Source organism: Mirounga leonina, unplaced genomic scaffold, assembly GCF_011800145.1.
Source record: "Mirounga leonina isolate KUSES-001 unplaced genomic scaffold, KU_Mleo_1.0 Mir_53, whole genome shotgun sequence".
Lineage (NCBI taxonomy): Eukaryota > Metazoa > Chordata > Mammalia > Carnivora > Phocidae > Mirounga > Mirounga leonina.
In genome coordinates, this window is record NW_023270807.1 from 3,367,044 (window position 1) to 3,385,448 (window position 18,405).

General features: G+C 47.5%; 1 protein-coding gene across 5 annotated transcripts in view; it reads left to right on the forward strand.

Annotated features, from left to right (window-relative positions):
- Positions 1–16,607, forward strand: part of BRPF3 (bromodomain and PHD finger containing 3) — a 37,460-nt gene extending 20,853 nt beyond the window's left edge. For 4 of the 5 annotated variants that reach the window (XM_034991815.1, XM_034991816.1, XM_034991818.1 and 1 more), the window contains 4 exons: positions 2,635–2,732; positions 6,031–6,128; positions 9,951–10,105; positions 11,385–13,748. In XM_034991815.1, coding sequence (XP_034847706.1) covers positions 2,635–2,732; positions 6,031–6,128; positions 9,951–10,105; positions 11,385–11,568 — 535 coding nt within the window. In that variant the 3' untranslated portion in view covers positions 11,569–13,748. Of the gene's footprint in view, positions 1–2,634; positions 2,733–6,030; positions 6,129–9,950; positions 10,106–11,384; positions 13,749–16,551 lie in introns of those variants that run through there. The other variant, XM_034991817.1, reaches the window with a different exon arrangement.
- The last annotated feature ends 1,798 nt before the right edge of the window (positions 16,608–18,405 follow it).

The following is an 18,405-nucleotide window of genomic DNA, read 5'->3' on the forward strand; positions in this document are numbered from 1 at the left end:
CAGTTCATCGGGGTGGGGTAGGAGTGGGATTATCAAACTATCCCCTCCTAGCCTTTGACTTTAGTCAAGTGGAAGGTGTGTTTGGCCCTTCGCTCCATGAAGGGCTCTCGTCCCAGCCATGAACCACAGGAAGGAAGCCAGGGCAGCCTCTGGTTAGCCTGTGGTCAGGCCATGTGTTTGCCTTTGTGCAGAACTCCAGTCCATGCCACCAATTTCTCTAGAGCCCTGCTCAGTGTGGGAACAATGCCCTTGGAAGGCATTTCCTCTTTAACTCAGTGGATCTCAATGGAATTTCAGGGTTTAAAACAGGAGGTCCGGGACTCCAACTGCAAGATTTTTTTTTCTTTTTCTTTCCCTTTTCTCCCCCTACACTTTGGTGGTAAGTACATATAGGAAGATTTTACTTACTAATTTTTTTTTTTTAAGATTTATTTATTTATTTGAGAGAGAGAGTGAGTGCACGCATGGGGGGCGGGGAAGGGCAGAGGGAGAGGGAGAAAGAAACTTTAGCAGACTCTGCTGTTTGCGGAGCCTGATGTGGGACTTCATCCCGGGACCCTGAGATCATGACCTGAGCAGAAACCAAGAGTCAACTGCTCAACCTACTGAGCCACCCAGGCACCCCTTTACTTACTAATTAGACTGGAATCATATAATCCCAGAATTAGAAAGAACCTTGAAAGAACCTGTGTTCACTAATCCCATCCCCCTCCCCACCTGTCCCAGGTTTTATCTTTCCTGATGATTTTCTGAGCAGACTGGGGCTGTGCCCTCTTTCTATGGGTCACTTACTCAATTATTAATAATTGAGCACCTATTTCAAGCCAGGCATTGTTCTAAGTACTGATAAGGTGTATTTTCATGGAGCTTATCTTCTAGAAGGGAGAGATGAATGTTAAACCAGTAAATAAAATAATTACAGATTGGGCTGGCTGCTTAGATCTGCGTAACTTGGAAAGAGGGCTGAAATGCAGGCCAGGTTGAGTCATTTGTGCTTTTTTTATGAAACAGTACATGGACCTAGTTGTGGTGTTGCATCTTATTTTATTGAGCTCCTCCTCCTCAGAGCTCATCATTTGATAGTACAATATTAGTAGTTTATAATATTTAAAGTGAGACATTAAAATTTACTGCCATTCATATAATAGTATTTGTTGTATAACTACCATCTGCCATTTGTTGAGTACTGGGTATGCGCTGTACTGGGTGCTTTCTGTGTATTAACATACTAAATCCTCACAGCAGCACCTGGGGACACCAGCCTCGGAGAGGGTGGGTAACTTGCTCAAGGTCACAGAACTCATGAATAGAAGAGCCAGGTTCTGAACCCAGGTAGTCTGGCTCCAGAGTTTCTCTTAACCACTTTGTTGTGCCCTCTTTTGTCATATTTGAAGATGTCTCCCTAGATCCATGATAGGAACTCTGAGAGGCCTCTGAGTCTCTAAGCGCAGTGGCAGATTTTTATAGCTTGAGTGGGAACTGAAACCGAAATGTAAAGCAGGTGTTAATTTTTTTTTTTTTTCCAAACAGGTCCTAATTTTGACTAGCAGGAAAAAACTACCAACCTGCCAGTTACTGAAGGATTAGGATTCATTGGGTTCTGGTTGTGCAAGGTTTTCTGAATAAGACTATAGTAAAGTCAGCTATGATTCAGTAAAACGGGAGTATCCTACTCTCCAGCCAGTCCTGACGCCAGCCTCCTTTTATCCCACCAGGGGTGTCCTAAGCATTTCTCCTCTTCCTCAGATTGTTGCCCCATCTTTTAAGCATTCTTTTTCATTGAAAAAATTACATAGGAGTGATATTTTTCAAAGTTTGGCTGGGAACAAGCCCTAGCCACATCATTCTTGCCCAGAGGCTCGCAACTATGGTCGTACGTTAGAATTGCATTGAGAACTGTTTGAAAATACAGATGCTTGGGTGGGTTCCAGTTATACCATTACTCTGGTATTATCATTCTCATTTTTGCTTTATTACCTTCTAGTTTTTGTCTTAATACATATATATGTATTTTTTTTTTTACGTCTCTGCAGTAACCATATGGAAAAAAAAGGTCTGCTTGTTTGTTTAAAAAAAAAATCCATCTCTGTCTAAGAAAAACTTCGCACACAAAGTGGAAGTGAGAAGTAGATTTTTTTTTCAATTAAAAAATGTCTTTTCTAATTAAGGAAGTAAGACATGTCCTTTATAGAAAATTTGGGAAAGAGACACATTTTTGTACCTCAAAAATAAATTGGTTTCTAAAGAAGCAGCGTGAACCACAGAGTAAAAGAATTCTGGACAGATGTGAGACTGGCCCTCCTCGTGAATAGGCTGCTTAGACCCTGGAAGGATTGACAAGTGCCTGGAGTGACCTTTCCTCTGGATGAAGGCCAAAAGTCCCTGGGCAGGGAAGCAGGCATCTCTTTCCAGAGTCCTTCCACGTGGATGAAGTGGTCCCTCAGAGCCTCATGGGAACTTTGTGGTCAGAAGCGTATCATGGGTTAGTGCAAGTTGTTAGGGGAAGGTGAGAAACCATTCTTGTTGAAGGATTTTTGTAGCTCCGCTCCTCTCAGAGATAGGAGAGCAGCAGTGGGTGTGTTAGTCATTGAAATTGCTCATTTCCCCCCCTCTGCCTTCTTGCTCTATATGCAGTGGTCTGACGCCCCCCAAACGCAGCCGTGGGAAGCCAGCCCTATCTCGCGTCCCCTTCCTGGAAGGTGTAAATGGAGATTCTGACTACAGCAGCTCAGGTGAGGAGTGGTGTATGGTGGATCTGGGGGGCCCAGGCCTCCCAAAGAACCAGTTCTGTGAGCTGCAGCCAGACCCATGGCTCCTCCAAACTCTCGGGCACTGGACATGCAGATGGCACCCCCTCCCAGGTCATTCATACTCTTTTTTTTTTTAAGTTCATCTTAAATTTGAATAGTAATATATGCCTATGATAACAAAAATCAAAAAGATACAAAAGGGTGCATAATGAAAAGCCAGGAGTCCCCTCCTTAGAACCACTGCTAGCAGTTTCTTTTGTGTCTCTAGATGAAGTTTATACATATATAAGCCAAAACTTGTGTGTATGTTTAAGAGAGTGAGTAGAGAAGCTAATATACACATGTTCCTCTAAACCCTGCCTTTTTTCAATTAATGATGTATCTTGGAGATCCTTCTGTGCTTTTTATTGGCTGCCTGATGTCCCATTATCTAGGAGTGCCAGCCCTCCACAGATGGACATTTAGGTTGTTTTCACTTCTTTGTTATAATCAGTGTTGCAATGAGCAACCTTGTACATAGATCATTTTGTATCGCTGGCGAGCACACACTTGCATAGAGAAGTGGAGTTGCTGTACTTGAGAGAAGTGTGTATTTGTAGCTTCCGGAGACATTGCCAGTCTGCCCTCACTGGAGTGATCAGTGATAGCCTGGATTGCTGAATATCACACATTGCCCTGGGATTTCGTGGGATCCAGGGCTTTCAGCGCTGTCCTCATGAGACATTCTACTCCGGCTGGTCCAAACAGTGAAGTACATGGACCAAGGGATTCAAGAACAGACAAGGCAGAGCCAAAGGAGAGGGCTGGTTGGTGCTCAGGTGGAGTTGGGGACAGGGCGGGCTCTTCTCCGAGTGCAGCTCTCTGCAGCCCTCCCGTGGGGGGTGGGGGGTGCTCTGGCTTCCCTGTCTGTGAAGCTTCCGTATAACACACAGGCGTCAGGGCTTCTCTTCTTTCCTCTTCCCAAGTGCTTTGCTTTCCTTTAGCATCAGTTTTCTTTCTCATATGTGTGTTGAGGAATGCATGCCTGTGTGTTTCACTGTTGTCTGACTGTCAGCGCCCAGAAAGCAGGGCTCATATCTAGGTGAATTGAAACAGCATCTAGCGCAAAACTGGCAGTGGATTGGCACATTCATTGTGATTCTGGTAGTGACATTTTATTCTTATTTTTAAAAGCACATACTTATAAAATGATGCCAAAGGAAATTTAAAAATTTCGACCCTCTCCTGTCCCATCATCACCTTAACACAGTTGTCTTCATTTCTCTATGTGGCCTTCTGTTTATTTCAGGCACATTTTTAACAAAATGTTAATCCAGAACATTGCATTCTCTGCATTTTTCAACATTCTCTCACACTTTTTTCATGTTGACACAATCTTTATTTATCTCATATGATTGGAACAATATATCTTCCAATCAGTGCATTATAATTTACTTAACTCTTTTATTGTTAGACAGTTGGTTATTTCCAACTTTTAACGTTATATATAATGTAGTAAATGTGTATTTTTTGTTCAAAATCCTTTTATTCGTTTTTAAAGTTATTTTTCTTTGAATAAATTCCCATGGAAGGAATGTACTGAAGCAGATGATTCATACATTTTTTTTTAATGGCTCTTGAGACATACCGCCAAATTATATATTTTTTTTAAGATTTATTTATTTTTAGAGAGAGGGAGAGAGAGTGTACGTGCAAGCACGGGGAGGGGCAGAGGGGGAGGGAGAGAATCTCAAGCAGGCTCCCTGCTCAGCAGGGAGCCTGGCTCGGGGCCCAGTCTCTGGACCCTGAGATCATGACCAGAGCAGAAATCAAGAGTCAGATGCTTAACCGACTGAGCCATGCACATGCCCCCCACCAAATTATATTCTTAAGGATTAGACTGGTCTGCAGTTTCTTCAACAGTGTGTAATTGCACCAATTTCCCCACAGCCTTCCTCTTTAGTATTGGATTTTATCTTTTTGTTGTTATTGCTACTGACCAAATGCAAAAAAAACAATACCTCGGGGTGCCTGAGTGGTTCAGTCGGTTAAGCGGTTGCCTTTGGCCCAGGTTATGATCCTGGGGTTCTGGGATCGAGCCCTGTGTCCAGCTCCTTGCTCAGCGGGGAGTGTGCTTCTCCCTTTCTCTCTGCACACCCCACCCCCCTGCTCATGTGCTCTCTTTCCCTACCCCCCCAAATAAATAAATAAAATCTTTAAAAAAGAAACAATACCTCATTATTAGTAGTACATTTTTTTAAAATTATAAATGAGGGTGGTAATAGTTCCTTAGGAACATAATTTCCACTTTTCAGGGTTTGGTTTTTTCCTTGGTTGAGCTTTGTCACCTTGAGTTCTCAGTTTATAGCCGTGGGGAGGGGAAGGGAGGTTCCTCTTTCTGTTCAGGAGTGTTTGTGAAGTCCATCCATGTGTGCTAGTGCATCGGGTGCAGAACAGAGTAAGCTGGAGAGATGTGGTGCCTGCCCCAGGCGGGACATGCAGTATAAGTTTCTGAGAAAAGCATGCCCATGAAGGACCTGCAGACCTGCTTGGCTCTGCTGAGTGCTGTGTATCCAGGTGACCTCGATGGCCAGGCGTGGCCCTGTCAGAAAAGAACTCACTTAGCAAGTGGTTTTACTGGGATGTCTGTCCCAGGCATCTTTTTCCATGAAGCCTCTATCATGAGGCCCACCACACAGGGAGGCCCAGAGAGCAGTTTGTGGTTTTGTCAAGCTGGGTTGTTATTTCTCTTCCTAGGGTCATGGTGATGAAGCAGTCGTATTTTTCCAAGGAATACCATCCTAGGGTTCTAGTCCAGAGGTCAGCAAACTAACATAGTACCTGTTTTTTGTAGGGCCTACAGGCTAAGAATGGTTTTTACATTTTTAAATGATTGAAAAGAAAATCAGAAGAAGAATGATATTTTGTAACACATGAAAATTACATGAAATTCAAATTTCAGTGTCTAAAAATAAGATTTTATGGGGACACAGCCATACTCATTCCTTTGCAGAGTATCTATGGCTGTTTTCATGCTGCAACAATAAAGTTGAGTAGTTGCGACAAAGACCATGTGGACTACAAAACCTAAAATATTTACTGTTTGGCCCTTTACAGAACAAGTTTGCCGACCCCTGGTCTAGTCTAAGAATTAAGGAAAGGGCAGGGAAGAGGAAGGGTGGAGGGGATGTGACTGACTCATTCCTGGGTTGCCCCAGTGAAATGGAGGCCACAGGCAGGCCTCCTGGGCGCCATTCCAAGTCCCCTTTGGGTGCTGTCTCCTCCCCTCCCCCACCCCCAGGCAGAAGCCTCCTGATGCCCTTTGAAGACCGCGGAGACCTGGAGCCCCTGGAGCTGGTGTGGGCCAAGTGCCGAGGCTATCCCTCCTACCCTGCCTTGGTGAGTCTGCCCCAGACACCACCCTCCTCCCTCCCCTGGGCTGTTCTGGCCCCTGTCTTGCCTTGGGGGCTTATCTGATTGGATCAAGCCAGCAGAGTATGGTGGGAGTCAGGGGTACCTTTAGCTGCAGAAGAGAGGGAGGTTTTACCCCAGCCTGGGTGGGTCAAACCATCAAGGTCCCCAGCTTGGCGCACTCAAAATAGGGTAAAAGTGTGAAGATAGAGACTAGGGCTCGTAAGGATTTAATAGCATTTATTTGCTTATGCATAAAAGTAATATATGCTTGTCGTAGAGAATTTATTAAACTTTTGTCATGCTAAATTCTTGAAATACTGAGGAAGATATGGTTTTTCTCATTTTGTGGGGAAGAAAATTGAGATCTATCTGTTGCCTGTGGTCATGTAGCTATTAAATGGTAGGGTTGGAATTTGAACCCAAAGCTCGACGTGTGTGTTGTCAAAGGCTGTGTTCCGAGCCACTAAGTTCAAAATCACCCATAGTCTCATCTATTCAGAGATTACCTCTTGGTGTATATCCACTCAGCTCTTTTTTTTTTTTAAATGCATAAATATGAGACCATACTCTGTTTAACCTCCCTTTCACTTAACAGTGTACCATGAACACGCATGTCTTGTGCCATTAAACATTCTTTATCAACATCCCTTTAATGACTACATTATCCTCAGTTGTATGCATGCACCTTATTTAACCACATTTAGATTGTTTTGGGTTTTTCACTATGATAAATAACTGGCAGTAAACATAGTTTTACTCTGTGCAATCATGATTATTTCTGTACAGTGAATTCTTAGGGGTGCCTTCTTGGGGCAAGGTCTGCAAAATTCTGATACAAATTGCCAAGCTGCCCTTTAGAAAGTTATTTCTAGTGTCTTCTCCCACTGGTAGTAGCTAAAATTTCTCATTTTTTCCATAGTAGCAATAGCTAAAAATTCCATTTTTACCACTTTGTTATTTCTTAGAACTCTCTCTGTATTGGGAAGGTAATGTCTATCTGGCGCTGGAAGATAGTGATTCTAAACCTTTGGGGCATGCCAGAATCATGGGGGAATTTTTTAAACAATACAGATACTGAGTCCCCATCTCAGAGCAACCCAGTGAGAATAAGGCCAGGCTAAGCAATGAATATTTTTTTTAATTTAAATTTAACTTAATTTTATTTTATTAGAGAGTGAGCAAGCACGAGAGGGGTTGGGGCAGACAGAGAGGGAGAGGAGAGTCTTAGGCAGGCTCCACACTCAGAGTGGAGCCTGACACGGGGCTCGATCTCAAGACCCCAAGATCATGTCCTGAGCTGAAATCAAGAGTCAGATGCTTAACCAACTGAGCCACCAGGTGCCCCTAGCTATAAATATTTTTTAAAGCTTCCCAGATGATCTGTAGTCAGGTTGTGAACTACTCTGCCAACTGCTTGCATGTGTTACAAGAGTTCTGGACTTCTCGCAGCTCTTTCAGGCCTAATAGCAGCATCTTAAGGTCAAGAGGGCAGGAACTCTGACCCTTTTGGACTGGAGGAAGCTACAGCTCTAAGAAGTCGTACGACTTGCTGGGGCCACATTGGAATGCCTTTTGCCTACCTCACTTCCCATTTAGCAGTGGCAGCTGGGGGGGTGCACACTGTGATCCAGCTGCTGAGGAGTTTGGGCCTGGGATCTGCCTTCACACAGCTCTGTGCCCTGTTGTCACTGAGACCCCCAACATAGTTGTCGAGGAAGTGCTTAAAGCTGTACAGGTTTGATACTGTTTCTTTAAGTCTCAGTGCAAAAATAAAAACAACAAAAGTCTAAAACTAGTCTTCTTTTCCCCTTTTTAATTATCTTCTTAGTCATACATTTTCTTTCATGATTAAATAAATTCAGCCACCACCTGAGAAAACCCACCACCTGAACACAGCCTGTGTTTTTATTTTGGTTTATGCTCTCCCAGTTGTTCTCCTATGCGTACTTAAATATGTAATTGTGTCCATAATGAATATACAGTTTTTAAATTTTTTTTTGGCTCTTTAAAAAAAATTTTTTTTACCTATAAAATAATGTATCTGTGTTATAGAGGTTTTGGAAAAATAGAGAAAAACAGCAGGAACCCCACCATTCTAGCATGTCAGCTGTAAGCATTTGCATCATTTCTTGTCTTTGTTTATGTGGTACAGCTGTAATAGTGTATATACACATTTATTAGATAATGTGTTAAAGTGTATCACAAGCCATGTTGTTTTACATCTGCATAACATTTGAGCGAATGGTCCATCGTTTGTTATTTTGAGACATATTTGCCTGTATCTTCTTTAAAAAGGGAGGAGAGCTCTCCTCAAGGGGCAACTTACCCACCTTGCTTCTGCTGGGGGGTGGCGGGGGGAGACATTTTTCACCATCTGCCCCCCGTTCTAAGGCAGGAACCAGCATGGCTTAATCAAGAGTAGCCCCTGCTGTCTTGTTCAACTGAGGAAGCTCAGGAGGGCTTGTGTGGTGGTTCTTATTAGGACCCTTAGTTAGCTTCAGTCCCAGCGGGGACAGACAGGCTGGGAGATAAGAGTTTTGACCAAATTACACAGCTGGGGTCAGGGTAGGGGTGGTTCTTCCTTAGAGCAAACGCTGAACCAGAACACCTGCTTTCAGCTGCTTATCTCGAGAGGGAAGTAGGGAAGCTGGCAGATACCCAAAGGTAAACAGCCAGAGCAGTTTATTATGAGAACAGGCCCCCTGGGACAGGGTATAGAAACTAAGATTGTTCATCTCTGGAGAAAGCTGCTTCCTCAGTACATTTCCAAGCCCCTCTGGCCTTAGCACACAGAGATGATCACCCCACTACTTTGGAAACGGGGGCTATGGAGGGCAGCAGGCAGCAGAGGCTCAAGCCGCCATGGCCACAGCCAGCCATGTCCTCCTGTGCTTGGTGCTTTCCTCTGTCAGCTGATAGCTGTAGCAGACCTCTCGGCATCAGCAAGGAGATGAAATGAGATGGCGATGTGTGAATAACTAGGAGCTTTGGTCACTTTGTCAGTGCTTCCTAGAGCTAGAGATCACGGTTGTCAATGCCACCGGGCATTTTGCTGAGCCCCTGCCCTGTAGAGCTTGCAGCCTCGAGCATTAATTCTTCCAGTGGCCCTTCTTTCCAGCCATATCATTCTCCCCTCTCCAGCAACCCTCCGAGTTCAGTCTTACAGCTTCTTTCTGATCTTACATGGAGGTGTCCACAAATATACCTAGTCCACACAGCAGGAAGATTACAGTCAGACAGGAAAGTAGTGTGTAACCAGGGGCTGTGGTAGGTAGAACCAAAGAGATGGGCCCTGCTGCTGATACAGAACCTCCTTCATAGCCATGGTGTCTAGGAAGGCCCCAGAGCCTTTGAAGTGAATTGCAGAGGTTTTAAAGGGAAATTGACAAGGGGAAAAAATGGCCTCCACTCCCTTCCTCTATGAGACGTTGAGAAGAAGGAATTTGCCAATCTGGCCTGGACATCACAGATACCCCCTCAATTCTGACCCCCCCCATACTGGATTCACATTGCTTCTGTTTCAGCTCTGGGCCCCAAAGGTTCGTGGAGCAAGCTCCCTCATCGGAAGAATTGATTGGGCAGGGCTGGAGGATTAGGCCAATGAACTGGGAAAGGAGAGCCAAGACTTCCATTTTGGGGTCCTCGGGGGGTCACAGAAGAGGTCAGCCCCCTTCATCACTTGGTTGTGGGCCTGGCTAAGGCCCTGCATAGGTTGGTGGGGGGCAGTTCAGCAGGGAGTCCTGGCGCAGTATGCTCTGCTCACCCCCTCCACCCGCAGCTAAGTGCCGTCTCCTTTCCTGCCTCCAGATCATCGATCCCAAGATGCCCCGGGAGGGCCTCCTGCACAATGGTGTCCCCATCCCTGTCCCCCCGCTGGATGTGCTGAAGCTGGGAGAGCAGAAACAGGCCGAGGCTGGAGAGAAGCTCTTCCTTGTCCTCTTCTTTGACAACAAGCGCACCTGGTGAGTGGGTGCTACCGCCAGGAGATTGCATCAGGGTGTGGGCTGAGGGGCCTGACTGGGAGGCTGTGCACACACTGCCATGCTGGGGAGGTCCACAGAGGGGCTGTGGACTCCGTGACCCTGACTTCACCCAGGTAAGGTGAGGCATTACCAGCAGCTGGCCTGCCCCTGACACTTTAATAGTAACTGAGAAGTGTCTCAGATCGGATTCCCTGGAAAACACCAAGATGGAGATTTCTATCAGGAGGCTTGCTGAGCGATGCAGGGCTGGGCGGAGGGACCTGTTGAACGCGTCACACTTGCTACAGAGGCCTCTGCTAATCCTCAGGGGAGCTCTGGAGCTGGGGGGCTTGTTAGTGATGTCAGGAATTGGGTCTGTGCCTCTGTACCCTCGTGTTAACTAGTCATTGAATGCTGGCTGCCCCCGGGTGGGGGTGGGGGTGTCACCTTGGGCCAGGTAGCTCCCTTGGTGGAAGGTGATTCCTGGAGAGGACTCAGCTGAGAGCCTCCCTGTGGCTGTGGGCATGTGTATCTTAGTCCTCAGGTGGGGGGATGTGGAGGTGGGGTGGTTCTGGGCAGTGCGGGGTCCATGGCAAAGGGCTTACTTGCCCTTCAAAGTTTCTCTTCGCAGCAGGAGACTTCTTTCACCTCTGCTTCTGTAGAATGAGGAGGTAGGGCTAACTAGTCCAAATAATAATAGCTACCATTTATTGTCTACTCCGTGCCCTTATGCAAATTGATTTACATACATAATCTCATTTAATCCTCATTAAATCTTCACCAATCCCCTCCACTCCATTTTGCAGCTGAGGAAGCTGAGGCTCGGAAAGCCAAGACCCCATAGCCAGAACTGGGATACAAACCAAGATCTGGCTCCAAAGGCTAGCTTTTAGCCGTATGTTAGATTCACCTGGGGATTTAAAAAATAAAACACACACCAGGTGTGGGCACCACCAAGGAATCATTGATTCCTGGTATCAGCCCCAGTTCCTAGCCATAGCTTCCTGATGCCCCAAGGCAGGGTGAGGGCTAATGCTAACATGGGCCTCTCTTGGCTCCCAGGTCCTGACGGCCCTCTAAGCAGAGTGAGTGCTGTGGGGCTCAGGGAAGGGCATGGCTACAAAACAGGTCCCTTGGGGCCTCCTGCCTGGGGTGTCCCAGTCTGTCTCCTCCTGCTGTATCCCCTCCCCTGGCTTTGCTTGTCCTGGCAAATGGGCCCAGAGGAGCCCCCTCATGCGACCCACCACAGCCCAGGCCTCTTATTGTGCTTGTATTTTAGGCAGTGGCTTCCAAGGGACAAAGTGCTGCCCCTGGGTGTGGAAGACACCGTAGACAAGCTCAAGATGCTGGAAGGCCGCAAGACCAGCATCCGAAAGTCGGTGCAGGTGGCTTATGACCGCGCAATGATCCACTTGAGCCGGGTCCGGGGGCCCCACTCCTTCGTCACCTCCAGCTACCTGTAAGGGCAGGGCCCGGCCTGCGTCCGCCTGCCCTGCCTCTGTCCCATGAGGCACAGAGGCCTCTTCCTGCCCCAGCCAGTCGTATGGCCGGCAGCTTCCCCCTTCCATGGCAGGCCAGGGACTGGGCTGTGTCCTCCCCACGGGCAAGGCCCCAGTTTTTGACCAACTGTGTGGTTCCCCTGGTAGGCCTGCTGTGTGCCAAAAACTCCCACCTGAGCTCGCTCGGGGGCTAGTCCACTGAAGAACCAGTTACAAGTAGAAATAGCTGTGAGGCTTAGGCCCGGCCAAGAAGATGGACCTGAGCCCAGAAGGCAAGAGGTCCTAGGCTCTTTCTCAAAGGTGTGCCTGGCCCCCTCCTCCCCACTCCCAGCTAACTACACCTCAGGGCAAGCGAGGCTCTGACATTGACCCCAGAGGTGCTGTGGATACACGAGGGTCCCGTGGGGAAGCTCACGGAACTCACCCTCTCTCCCCTCCATCACCCATTCTCATATCTCTTCCCTGTCCCATCTTCTGCACCAGTGCCGTCTTTTCTTTTTCCCACGTTCCTTTCCTTTCCTTTCCTTTCCTTTTGTGCCAAATGGACAGAAACCATCACCAAACTGGTCTTTTTTTCTTTTTATGTCTCATTCCGTTTGAGGCCAGCTGCTATGCTAGGTGGGTGCCTCCGCCTGACTCCTCAGGGCCCAGGACAGAGGACAGCCTACCATTCGGGTGACCCCTCCACCAGCACATCTCCCCCCACCCCAGATTTGCTGCAGACACACAGCTAAGGGCAGGCTGTGAAAGCTTGCCCCTTGAATGGAGGCAGGGCCCCTCTGGCTCTCTCCCTGTGTGCCAAGTGGCGGGCTGAGGCTTGGCGGGCTCGTGTCAGACCAGGCTGGTTGGGCGAGTGTCCATCCGTCCGCTTGGATGTCGAGGGATATGGGGTGCAGCCATGCTCTTCAGCTGGGTCTGCTGCTCACCCCTCCTATCTTTGTGGGCCTCACTCTTCGCTGCTACGGATGGTGGTGCCCGCAGTCCAGCTGCTCCTGCCTGTGCTCTGCCCTGCCCAGCCTCTGCTGCTCCCGCTCCCAAACTCCAGGGGACAGCACGCTTTTGTTTCACACCCTCTGTCCCCTTCCCTCTCCTCCTTTCAACCCCCTTCCCCACCTTCACCTTCTCAAAAATGGAAGGAAAAAAAAAAACTGTGAACGGGGAATGCTGACTGACCAACACAACTTTCAGAGGCTTCAATGTCTGTTCTCTGGATGATTCTTTTCACCTCTTAAGCACCAAAGTCGCAGGGCCAGGTCGCAGGCCACTGATCGCCATGTTGATTTTTAACCTGACATTCTTTTTAATTGTTTTAAATTTTTCATAGGGGAGTTTTGGACAAAACAAAGTCACTGGGGAGATCACTGCCATTTTTACACACTCGACTTTTTAAAAATACAACCAACCAACCACCACAACTTCTTATACATTTGGGATACGAGCCAGAGTTTAAAAGGGAACCAACGAAACTCTCTATAACATAAAGGATGGGGTTTTGGATTTTGTACAATAATAAAAATACAGTACAGCATATGGCTAGGGAAGGACATGGTGTATATAATTGTAAAATACTGTTCTAAATTATTCAGGCCTATAGTTTCCATTACTTGAGTCCTCCGTTGTGTGGCTGAGTATTTTAAATGCACAGTGTGGTTTATTTAAAGGAGCCAATGCGTCCCCCTCTCCCCAGGTAGTCGGTCAGCTGTGGACTCTGTGACCTTTGTCTCAACCTGTGTTGTAAGATCTCGGGGCTTTCTCTCTCTTTCTCTCTCTGTGTCTATCTCTTTTTTCCCCCCAACACCTTCTCTTAGTCTCTTTTTTTTCCAGTCTCCTTGACTCTTTCAGTCTCTCTCTGAGTCTCATTTTTAAAACTGCTCTTTTAGAACAGGAAGCGGCTCAGATCCTACTGTGGCATGGGGCCTATGTGTCTCAGTCGCGTCTGCTGTGAAGCACACGATGCTCTATTTATTGTAGAAAGTGATTTTATTTGCTTTCTAGAATTGTTTATAACAGATGGTATAAGAGAGGTAATAAACAGAGAAAAATCTATGCTTGTAAAGAATACAAAAGTTAATTTTACCTACTATAACATGACTGTCTGAAACTTATTTTCTCTCTGAGAAATAAATGTTCTAATGGGCAGCAATTGCTGTGCTATTTGTTGTCATCAGTGGGGGCCCATCTCTCTCTTCCTAATTCCTATAGCCCACCCCCTCCTCAAAAAGCAGGAGCCATTAAGAATGGGTTGTCTAGGGTGCCTGGGTGGCTCAGTTGATTAAGCAACTGCCTTCGGCTCAGGTCATGATCCTGGAGTCCTAGGATCGAATCCCGCATCGGGCTCCCTGCTCAGCTGGGGGGTCTGCTTCTCCCTCTGACCCTCTTCCCTCTCGTGCTCTCTGTCTCTCATTCTCTCTCAAATAAATAAAATCTTTAAAAAAAAAAAAAAAAAAGAATGGGTTGTCTAGCTGTTGCAGGCTCCCAGCTGGAAAGGGCTCTGTCTGTCTCTTGGACCCCTGGGTTGGGTGTGAGGATGGGCTCCGACATTGTTTCCCTCCCAAACAGCACCAGCCTCTCGATTCTGTAGAAGGTCCAGCCTATCTGCCCATGGCTCAGCCTTCCGGTGGCCCTTTTCCTTTGGGAGCATCTGTTCCTCATGCGGCAGGAGAAGTAACCCCATGTCTCTGGCACTTGTTTATCAAGCTTGCCAAATCTGAGACTAGAGGATGCTTATGTCTCCTCTGTCATTGTTGCCGTCCCCATTCTATAGATAGCTGGGACACACAGGCCTAACTTGGGCCTAGCTCCTTTTAGAGCTGGAAGGGATCCTAGCGCCTACCTGGTCTTCATTTTGCAGATGACCAAACAGACCAGCAAGATTAAAAAAGACTTGTCCAGGGGCGCCTGGGTGGCTCAGTTGGTTAAGCGACTGCCTTCAGCTCAGGTCATGATCCTGGAGTCCCTGGATCGAGTCCCGCATCGGGCTCCCTGCTCGGCAGGGAGTCTGCTTCTCCCTCTGACCCTCCCGACCCTCCCCCCTCTCATGTGCTCTCTCTCTCAGTCTCTCCCTCTCAAATAAATAAATAAAATCTTAAAGACTTGTCCAAGGACAGCCAGCCAAGTAATGGTGGCAGGATCCTGGGACAGGGATATAGCTAAGAGTTTCCTGTGGGCTCCACAGCATCTCAAGGCTGTGCTGGCCTTTTCTATACCAGCCCCCCTCTCTCACAGGCTATGGCTTCAGCGTTTCTGGAAAGGGACATCTTGAAGAGCAGAGGGAGAGTCCCCAGGGACAAACTGCTCCGTTGCTGGGCCTGGGACAGTTTCTCCCCATCCCGTCCCCTGTCCTATCTCTGCTCCTGCCTGGCTCCTGAGCTTGGCTGGGAGTTAAGTGTCACAGTAGTGTGACTGGAGGACAGGGGTCTCCTGATCGCCTCCTCCACAGGGCCTTCAAAATTCTTACTTAAGTCACTAGAGTGTAAAAGTGCTTAATTTAATATAACATTGACACAGTACCTCCAGTGTGCTGATAATTCTTGAATTACATGTTGGGGTGCAGAGATACACACCTCTGGCCCACAGGATGCGGCCCACGGGCTGCTCACAACCGGATTCATGAGACACATGGCAGACAGCTCTGAATGAGGCTGGTGTGAGGCTCAGAGGGGAGGAGTTTGGGAGAGACGCCACATTTGGTCAAATAACAAAAGCTTTCAGAAGAATGAAGCGATTAATTCAAGCCTAAAAAAAAAATGGGCTTTAAAAATCCCTCTTTATAAATTTATATTTTGAATTACAAAGGCATTATTTAGGGCAAGATGGGACGCTCACCCTATAAAACCATTCTGTACAGAAAAGGAAGAGGACCAGAGGCGCAGGGTTTTAGCAGGTGAGGATGAGAGGAGAAGGCATTGTAAAGAGAGGAAGCAACACGGCAAAGGCGGGGCTCAGGGAGCTCTGGCGGGTGCTCCGCTCCAGTGACCAACCACCGCCCCATCTGCCTGGTGGCCACTGAGAAAACAAAAAGGTGTGATGGGGTTAAGAGCCCTGTCGCTCAATGGCTGTGTGACCTCAAGCATGGTACTCGACTTCTCTGAGCCTCCCTGAGGCTGACTTAAGAGAGGACCCTGAAGCCAGAGCGAGGCATGAGTGCAGCATTGGAGGATTTGAACGGGGAAGGGACATGACGAACTTGGCAGCTAATTAGATGTCAGAGTCAAAAAGCAAGAGTGCGGAGACAGGGTTGCTACATGTCTGGAGGCATCAGCAGTGGGTTTGAAGGGGAGGAAGGAGAGCTTAGTTTTGATGAGTTTGTGTCGCCCACAGGACATCTGAGAAACACCCTCAGCAAGCAGATGGGACTGGGCCCCGAGTTCAGGAGGAAGGTAGGAGCACATGACAGAAATGTGGGGGCACCAGAGCACACCAGGGCAGCTAGGACAGTGGCCAAGGACAGGAGGAAAGGACAGACCTGAGGAAAGCCCCTTATATTTGGAGACTGGGGTTGGGGGTAGAGACAGCCTTCAGAGGGGTCTGGTCGCTGGGGAGGGCCTCCCACAGAGGAAGTCAAGTCCTAGGGATCAACAAGGCCCACCCACTCACTTCACAGAAAGAGGAGGTCACATGTGCTCAACATCACAGAGCAGGAAAAGGCAGTGACGACCAGAAAGACCCCAGAACCCAGCACTTTCTACTCTCCACGGGCCCATGTATTCAGAGCCCTCAAGGTGAGCAGAAGAGTCCTTAATGAATTTTATCAATACCGTGATTAAAATTCACAGACCAAAGCCTAAAACATCTTGATATTGGAGCATGTGGACTAGAAATACAAATTTTCGTTTTCCTCACAAGTTTAAAAATATAATTAAAGGCATTTGCCAAACTCCGTCAACTTGGCCACTTCTGTTAATGTATTAATTGTCATTAATCCTTGAGCGTGAATTTGCCTTCCAGATGGACTCTCCCAACCTGGCGAGGCTGTGAGCTTTGACTCTGAGAGAAGAGGGATGAGAGGTAAGACTGCCAGGCTCTGGGAGGGGTGCTGAAGAGAGCCAGAGGGTGGGCTATAGGCCCTCCCACAGCATCGGCAGGACGATGACTGCAAACATCTCGTCCTGCCAGTGAGGGCAGGGGGATTTTCCGGAGAGAAATGTTTCTCCCAAAGGTGGGGCCGAGGTTTCTGCCTCACTGTGTGGTGGGGCAGAAGAGCCAGAGATGTGTGTCTGCTAGGCCGGAGCTGGAGGGGTCTCTGACTCAACCTTGGCACTTGGGCGTGCCCTTCTGCTCACCCTTTCCCTTCAGGGGTAGCAGATTGCTCTAGGGATGGAAATAAAGGAGATGTACATATCTATATATCTATATGTATGTATGTATTTTCTACAAGTTTAATATTCTTGAGAGGGCCAGGACTCAGGCTACACGGAGTAGGAAAAGCTAATTGTCCCCAAATCTCAGAAGGGTTGTTGTATTGTTATGTCAAAGAACATTGTGTCCTTTGCTTGGCCCCCGTAAGGCTGGTTGGAAGGAGCTGGTTTCCGTTTCACTGCCCTTGCTCCTGAAGCAGTGTGTAAGTTCCTTCCTCTTCCTTTCAGCTTTGTAGAGGCTCCTCTGGGGGATGAAGAGGTAGTATGGGCAACTCAGCACTGACCCAGGGGACGGTTCCTTCTCCCCTAGCTTCACGGTCCAGAAGGGCCCCCAAGGGATTTTATCTGAGCTGGTAATGGAAGATTATAAAATTTGCTGTTTGCTCTCTCATTCGGGATTTGTTTTTTAAAGTGCAAAGGAGAAAATAAGATTATTCAAACTACCCAGAAATAGCCATTTCCACCATTTTCATGTAATTCCTTATAGGCTCTTGTTTTTTTTCTAGACAGAGCATGTACTTCAGTTTCTTGCACTGGGCAGCTGAGTAATCGGCTGCCCCGAGAGGCTGTGGGTTCTGACGTCAGGGCAGGAGTTCTTGGCATGACCGGAACACAAGGCCCAACACCTCTCCTGCCTAACTTTGGCTTTTCTTCATTTGCTGAGTGTCATGAACTGGCCCGAGCCAACTGTTCCCTGTTTTTGTTTTTGTTTTTGCTAACACATTGGCAGTCTCCAGCAGTTGCAATTGAATGGGAGTTCTATATCTCTATCCCAGGAACTTTGCTATTGGGTGTGCATTTCCATGGAAATAAGTCTTAGACCAAATTCTGCCCTGTGTTCAAACATCTGTGAAGAAGGACACCCCCAATGGCTATACAGTTTCTTCTCTAGCTGAGAAGTTCCCACTCTGCCCTCAGGGACAGCCACCAGCACCTGGCATGAAAGCTCACTCCAAGGTACCCACAGCACTGTTCTGAGGGCAAGACCAACAGCCAGGTAGGCAGGCCAGGGTGCAGGAGCAGTGGAGCTTTAGACCTTGAATTTTATTGTGGTTTTATTTTTTTTAAGATGTATTTATTTATTTGAGAGAGAGAGAGAGCAAGCACATGTGCGAATGGGGGGAGGAGCAGAGGGAGAGAAAGAGAGAGAATGTCAAGCAGACTCCTTGCTGAGCACAGAGCCTCACATGGGACTTGAAATCATGACCCTGAGATCATGACCTGAGCCGACACCCAGAGTCGGACGCCTAATGGACTGAGCCACCCCCCCAGGTGCCCTTTTATTGTTGTTTTACATACAACTTTACATAGAGTAATTAAGGTACACAAACCTCAAGTTTAATCTCCATGAATTTGTACATGTGTATCCACCCATGAAACCACCACCCAGATTAAAGTCCAGAACATTTCCAGTGCCCCAGAAAGTTCCTCATACTCCTTCCCA